At 46.2% G+C, this 7,227-nt stretch overlaps 2 protein-coding genes across 2 annotated transcripts; both read right to left on the bottom strand.

The window, feature by feature from the left end:
- Positions 1-699: 699 nt before the first annotated feature.
- On the bottom strand, positions 700-5,170 carry LOC121837363. The gene is made up of 3 exons (XM_042292967.1): positions 5,152-5,170; positions 4,470-4,615; positions 700-2,244 (listed from the first exon to the last, which is right to left on the bottom strand). Exons 1-3 carry the CDS (start codon positions 5,168-5,170, stop codon positions 1,204-1,206), a joined length of 1,206 nt encoding a protein of 401 aa, XP_042148901.1. The 3' UTR covers positions 700-1,203.
- Positions 5,100-6,963, bottom strand: LOC115324998. The gene is made up of 3 exons (XM_029985692.3): positions 6,673-6,963; positions 6,375-6,514; positions 5,100-6,291 (listed from the first exon to the last, which is right to left on the bottom strand). The coding sequence occupies exons 1-3, from the start codon at positions 6,902-6,904 to the stop codon at positions 5,212-5,214; spliced, it is 1,452 nt and encodes a 483-aa protein (XP_029841552.1). The 5' UTR covers positions 6,905-6,963; the 3' UTR covers positions 5,100-5,211.
- Positions 6,964-7,227: the final 264 nt, after the last annotated feature.

Here is a 7,227-nt window from a genome sequence, read left to right as displayed (position 1 = left end):
TTAATAAAGTCAAGTAGTGCCACGGCTCGAAATCGGGACTGGACTGGGGAGGAAAAGGAAATATAGAGGTGGAGAAACATACCAAAAGTCATGTGACTGTGGAACTTTTTTTTCTTCTTTCAATTGCCGTATTTGCAGTTTTTGAGAAGTCACAACAAATGGGTATCACATTTTGTGTCCATTTTTAGTATTAAGTGTGTGCCTTCGGTGACCCATGACTGGTTACCTTTGGTGGTTGTGTCTAAACCATAGAAAACGGCACCTAACCACGGAAAAGAGAGTGAGCGCAACTGAAACCAGCCGGTTCTCAATCTGCGGTTTTCGGGCGGAAAGAAAACGAATTTCAAGTTGCACATTGTGTTCTGGGTAGTTAGGCGAGGACGAGGTGTTCATCTACACACAAGAGAAGCAGAATTGTTTTATTTTTTATCAATCAAAAGGACAATTAAGTACTGTGATATACAATGTAGCGTTTGAAAAACTTTGTTTACTGTAAAAGCAACCAGGACAATAAATTCACTGAAAAAAGCTTTGTGCAATGTGTCATACAATACAGAACATCACTTTGGCAATCAAAGTAGGATGCAGAGAAATCAGATATACAGTGAACCCTCACTTGAGCAAACTTCAAGAAACCCAAGGAAATGGTTCACTAAACTGAATATATTCACTAGAATATGGAACAGCATACATCAAGTCACAAGTGTGAAATGCAATTTGTGGAGTCATGTACATTGATATATGCTAAGTAAATAAGAATTACGTTGCTGCTTTTTTCATTTAAAAAATATATATATATAATCTTTATATGCACCGGCACTCTTAAGGCGCATATGAAGTAACAAAGCTGTCCAGAGATAGTTTTATTTTTTTGTACTTCGTCAGGCACAGCTTGTTGCTGTGACAAACCCATACCACAACGGCATAGTTCACTGGCTTGAAATATCCTGTGCTTCACTTCACTAACATTTTTGCATAAAACGCATAGAAAAACCGCTGGGGATTTTTTCAAAGTTTGTAGTTCTGAAATATTTGTTAAACCGACGTTCACTCAAGTGGGAGTCTACTGTACAAAAATATCTGTCTGACAGGCTTAGATATTGCATTAACAAAATTAGATATTGCACTACTTCAAACAAGCCACATGGGAAGTAAGAACAAACCTCGAAGGACACAAGTAGAACAGCATTCTAGGTCGCAGAGTTATTTCGCAATAATTGGTGGCTGCAGATTCACGAGTACGCAGCACATGCGTACAATGTCCGTCATACTAGGAATAAGTTCGGTCGGGACTCTGCTATTAAGGATATTGAAAACTTTGACCCTCTGAATGGCCGTCTCGACATGAATTCGCACCTGTGCAACTTGATACGTCATCTCCATCTCCTCATTTGTGAACTGCAACTGGCCTTTCGAAAATGGGGGAAACACCATAACCCCATGCTTGTTTTCAACTGGCGCCTTGATTCCGGGAAAGCCTTTGTCGGCCAGCACATCTCCTGGTTCTACGCGTTCCAAAAACCCAGAGTCTATGGTTATGTAAGTGTCCGACGTCCGACCCCCATATGCATCCGAGATAAAGGTGGCAGTTCCATTGGGAAGAATGGCAATTAAGAACTTAACCGTGTGGCATCCTTTGTAATGTGAAAAGAGTGCCCGCTGTTGTTCTATTGTTGCAGGAGTTTCCGTCCTCACCTCGGTGCAGTCAATAATGTACCGGCACCTAGGATAGTGTGCTTTGAAGCACTCTGGCATCGTTGCCTGTACCGCGAAGAGAGATGGATGTGGAATCCAAGAACTTGTGGCAGAGCTCAGGTTCCTCAAAATGAAAAACAAGATGCGTCTCACTGTCGTCCTGTGCACACCAAAAAGCACGCCAATGCTCGTGAATGAAATGCCCAGCTTCAACTTCACCAGAAATATGATCAGTTTGTTTTCAATAGAGACATCAGTCTCCCTGACAACGATAGGACAAAACAAATGCAGTAGCAGAGCGAAAACATTTGTGCTCACCGAGCAGAGCTCTTCAAGAGCACCAACCTTCCCCACAAGAGAATCGCGCCCAGCAAAAATGCAGGTATGGCTGTCAGGTCCCACAGCTATTTCTGCACGTTCTGTTGATGCTTGGACAGCAACACTTTCAGTGACAGCATGGGACACCTGGGTAGATGCCTCACCATTCGATGCGACGGACAAAAACAAGCTGAAGGCTCCAACTCCGCCATCATTTTCGGTCTGTGTGAACTGTAAAGAAATATAATTTTCATTAATCTGCTGCATGTGCTATAGTTACAGGTTAAGAAAAGTTTTCGTGGGAAAGGAGAACACGGGAGGAGGAAGCAGACAATGCTGAAAGGAGACAGGGAAACCACCTCCTCTGTTCAGCATTCCGTCTGCTTCCACCTCTCCAGCCAGAAACCTTCTCTTAACCTGTCATTGACTTTACAACGTCAGTCATAATTTGGTAAAATCAATCAGGTGAATGCAGTATCGTAAGAAAGTTATAAGCTGGGCTAATTGGTGTAGGCTAGACATAATGTAGCTAAAAAAAACGTGTAACGACAAGGTTTAAGGAGAGGGCAAGCATGCTCATCTTGTTGAGACCAGTGCAAGCTTCCTCTACGGCGATGCCTTCATTTCGTTCATTTAATGGTCGCCCTTGTGACAAGGAATGTCGCAAAATCGTTGTGATGTACGTGCTTCTTCGTGGTGGCATGGCAACGCTATGGTCACACCACTGTCGATGCGATACGCTGCGTGAAATACTTGAGTGATGCCACCTCCATGCTGCGTCAGCGGACTCGGCCTGCTGGTATGGCGCCTTCAAAGCAATATCTATTTATCCGTGAAGCGGGTGCACTCGCCGAGTCTGGTCATTGTGATCAGTCGGTGGTAAATCAGGTGAGCAGTAATTGACTTGTCCTATCAATGGCGCACTTGATCCTGCCATAGACAAGATGATGTAGGAAATTACCAGCACCTCGCCTCGTGCGAGATAACAGAGGTACATTAGCCACCTTGTGACGATGCCGTCCCGTCCAAAGAGCAGCGTGGTCAAAACCAACGTTGCCGATGTCGCCATATAGACCTAGTCGCGGAGCAGACGACGCACTACCTCCGCAGGCTCTGCATCTCCCTGTTACAGCCCTTGGCCACTCTGACTAAGAAAAGTAGTAAACGCAATAGTGTCACCAAGGGTCAACGCTCGTAATTACGGTATGCATGGCCATAAGGAGGCCGATGACGTTGAGGGGTGTGACGAATGTCCCGAGACGCACCGTGCTCTTCGATGCCTGATTTTGAAGCTCAGCAGAATCAAACATTTACAACAAAAAATACAGGCATTCATTTGAAATATAAGCATGCGATTGTCATTAGCAGGCAGAGTTGATCATGTTTAACTTATTTCTGAACACGATAAGTATATTTTTGTTTTTATTCACTACCGCCCTAAAGGGACCATGAAGGAAGTTTCGAAGTTTTATTCGACGATTGAAATGGATGTCAGGCACGTCTCAGATACTGTTGACCAAGTTCTAGCTCGAACAGAAGTTTGGGTGCCGCACCAATCGAGCTAACAGGCGCGGTAATAATAGCGCCGGGAACGATGCCTGAGTCCCCACCGAGGCGGCGGCAGAAAGGTGAACTAAAGTGCGCCGTCGAAGCGTGACGACAACGGGCTCCTCGTCTGGCGATTGGTTCAAACGATAGACGCGCTCTTAGTTTCGATTTCGGTGGTGAGATGTGATGAAAAATTTTTATTTGAACGTTGGATAATCTTTTTTTGAAGGGTTTTATACCGTGTATAAAAGCATAATCTGAAGCGATCCCTCCGTTTGTCACTGGTTGAACGCACCCCGTACTGCTACCTCGGGCGCGTAACAAGCATCGAGCAACCATGGACACAAAAAAAAAGAAGAAAAAGGTACGAGCGCCGGGGGCGGCGACTTTTGGTTTTGGTTTCGTGCGTCGTCTCGTGTTCGCTTTGCAAACTGGTGTCACCAATCATGCTGCGTTAATGTGCAGTAGTAGGTTGCGCGAAAGGTCGGCTAAAGACGTGCGGTCGATCGGGCGACGTCGTCGTCCATTTCTACCGGGTTTTCTTCACAGACCGCCGTGCAGTAGAGCGAACCACGGGAACCACACTGAGTGTGCACTAAATCCTACCGATGCCGACAGTGCTCCCTGACGTCACTTCTCTTTCCAGAGGCGAAAAAGGGAAGGAATCTGAATGTTTGTTTCGGTTTCGCAAATTTATTTGCAGGTACAGAAATAAGAGTCGCAACGTTGTAGAAAAAATTGTGTGGCATCCTTGGACCCCAATGCTTCCGAAACACCTTCTTTAAAAAAAATTAAATTGCCTTCATGGTCCCTATAAGGACCCAAGGCTAGCACGCGCATTACACTGAATGATATTAAGAGAAAAAAGAAAGGGGATTCAAGAAAACATATCTTCCAACTTGACTCACAGCGTTAACACTCCACGCGGCGTCTCCCTCTGACAGTGGCGGTTCAGCAGAGACCTCCGGACCGTCTTCAGTGGCCGAGTTCCCAGCTGCTGTAGTCGAGAGCCCAGCTAGTTCCCCCCTTGAAGCTGCAGGTTGTGAGGAAACACCTGAGTTCCCCAGCTGGGTGTATCTCAAAACGTCCCATTCGCATTTGAACCATGCGCATTTCGTCCCATTCTCATTTGGTCCTTCTCGTTTGAACCTTCTCATAATATCCGAATCAGGTTTTTCTCAAATAGGCCCATTCTCATTTTGCCCGTTATCTGAAAACGTCCCATTCGCATTTGAACCTTGCGGATTTCGTCCTATTCTCACCTGGTCCGCCTCGTTTGAACCTTCTCATATGGTCCGAATCAGTATTTTCGCAACTGGGCCCCTTCTCTTTTTGCCCGCCATCTGAAAACGCACCATTCGCATTTGAACCTTACGTATTTAGTCCTATTCTCACTTCGTCCGCCTCGGTGGAATATTGTCATAAGATCCGAATCGGTTTTTCGCAACTGGGCCCATTCTCATATTGCCCGTGCGCGAACGGGCAATATGAAGCTTTGTCGAATTCATTTTTCTGCATTCGAAGAAAGGGATACCATCTTTTACGGACGAACAACTTGGTTTTATTTTTCACACATTTTCACATTCGTACAACGAGTCAACGGCAACATTTTCGCGCGTTTATTTTTCCGGCTAAAGCTCTGAACAATGCTTACAGCCCAGAAAAAGCTTGAGCCAAGTTTAGAAATTGAAAAAGCGAAATGGCGCCGCTGTTGAAACGGCCTTCAAGCTCCGCCAGTTTTCTGTCTTTATTGGCCCACTTGCGGCCTTGCGCACGTACGGCTCCCCCGTTTGCAACTTGAAGCAAGAGGACTCTTGTTTGGGCCTCGTCTCTCTTGATTAAATCAATGAACGCGAAGGGATTCGGGTGCGCTTTTCCTGACATGCCTTTGATTTTTCGATGCCATGCCTCCATGTGGTTGTTGGTTCTGGGTCCCCTGTTTCCATGGTGGTTCCACTGTTCGAGTTGGAAAATGCCACTTATCCACGTCGCGTCGAAGTAATCGAGTACAGCAGGTAGCTCCGGTATACCGAGCAATAGACCCTCCTGATGCAGAAACGCCCAGGCGCGAGGGATATCACAAGGCGGAACAAAGGAAAGTGCCACGAGCTTACGAATCAGAGCCCTTACTTGGTTATCACTGGAATATGCACTTTGGAGCCCAGCCCTCTGAACGGAAGCCCATACTCTTTGCGCAAAGTGAAAATGGCACCCGCGATGAGCAGCTTGAGGAAACACGTCGCGCAGACCACCAATAAGCGCCTGCTCAAAATCCGTCATGAAAATATCAGGGGTCGAGAATGAAATCCCAGCCGATATGAATGCAGCTTTGAGCCCTTGAAAAGCACGGACATAGGTTTGTCGTGACCGACCCGACAACAGGAAGTAAACCGCTGCGCTATGCACGCCGTCGGTTACAACATGCAGGGTTACAAGTTGGTCATAGATGTGCGGTACAACAAAAAACGTCCCATCCGCAAAAATAATTTTGGCTGACGACAGCCGCTGCATTCCATCTCGTGTAGCGAAGGCAAGTATGCAAGACGAGGGATCACTGCGGTCGTCGACGACCAGGAACGGCTCTGCGCTTTCTGTCTTTTTGTGGGCGTCGTTGAGTTGCAGAGTGGAGGCTGATGATGGAAGCGGTGGCTGCGCTGAACGCCTTTCCCGATACATCGTATCCTTGAGGGTGGCAAACGTGGGTACTTCTGCTGCGACTTCATCTGGCACCTAGAATAAATTTAGTGATTTGGTTCAGCTAACTTTGAATAATACTTCTTTATACGCGATAGATGTAATAATGTAAAACCTACTGCAGAACAAGTTCGGAGAAGTTCCTCTTGAAACAACCTTGGCACGGGCGTATTGGGGTTGGCTGCTGCTGCCTTTTTCAGTGCCACGCGCAGCTGGTCCTTCACAAGCGTCGCCTCGTCTGGTGCATGGTTATGATCGTCTATAAGTAAATAGGAACGTGAATGGTCAATGACACTTTAACTGCCTTTAGGCTTGTACTAAGTGGTGCTGATAAGAGTAAGTAAGGAACGAAAACAAATAGCGATTTCTATCATGCTGAAACAGACCGTCAAAGGCAAATCGAATATAGCAACTTACGTGATCTGCTTTTCACGTTGTCTTCTTCGGTCAATATCGAAGCCACACATCCTGATGAAGTGTAACGGCAACAACGCCACGCGATCGTTCCGTTTGCATTCTGTCGTCGTTTGTAATACTTGTAGCCTTCAAGGTGAAGACACAATTTCTTTTTTTGCGTTTCGCTTAGAACAAACTTGTCCATCTTCCCTGACTGACGTCTCGCTGTCGAGTGAAGCGACGATTCGATCATGGAATTCCGGGTGCAAGTTGACGGTTCAGCGTTTTATGACTCAGCTCCCACCACCCACGGCCCACCCCGGACAACAAAAGAACTGGATTCACAGTCCCCACTTTCTCTCGACCTATGTTGTTCTCCCATCCGGCGTTCCCCACTCCCCCCCCCCTCACACACACACACTTCTCACCCCCCAAAAATACAAACACTATAGATAACGTAATACGTTTGTACAATGTCGCCTGCTTCTCTTTCTCTAAACGAACACAAAGAAAAGAAAGAAAACAATGGACACTTTGCTTGGAAACTCTGTTTCCAAGCAAAGTGCGACCTCAAAG

The sequence above is a fragment of the Ixodes scapularis genome, unplaced genomic scaffold (genome assembly GCF_016920785.2).
Source record: "Ixodes scapularis isolate PalLabHiFi unplaced genomic scaffold, ASM1692078v2 PGA_scaffold3__209_contigs__length_174095766, whole genome shotgun sequence".
Classification (NCBI taxonomy): Eukaryota; Metazoa; Arthropoda; class Arachnida; order Ixodida; family Ixodidae; genus Ixodes; species Ixodes scapularis.
This window is presented reverse-complemented; position numbering and strand designations above follow the sequence as displayed.

Excerpts from the sequence above, each read along its gene's own strand:
- LOC121837363 (XM_042292967.1), bottom strand. Across the intron at positions 2,245-4,469 it reads CCGCGTGGAGTGTTAACGCT|TTCACACAGACCGAAAATGA; the intron begins GTGAGTCAAGTT and ends ATTTCTTTACAG.
- LOC115324998 (XM_029985692.3), bottom strand. The coding sequence starts at position 6,904 with ATGATCGAATCGTCGCTTCACTCGACAGCGAGACGTCAGTCAGGGAAG. Across the intron at positions 6,515-6,672 it reads CAACGTGAAAAGCAGATCAC|ACGATCATAACCATGCACCA; the intron begins GTAAGTTGCTAT and ends ATTTACTTATAG. Across the intron at positions 6,292-6,374 it reads TTCTCCGAACTTGTTCTGCA|GTGCCAGATGAAGTCGCAGC; the intron begins GTAGGTTTTACA and ends AATTTATTCTAG.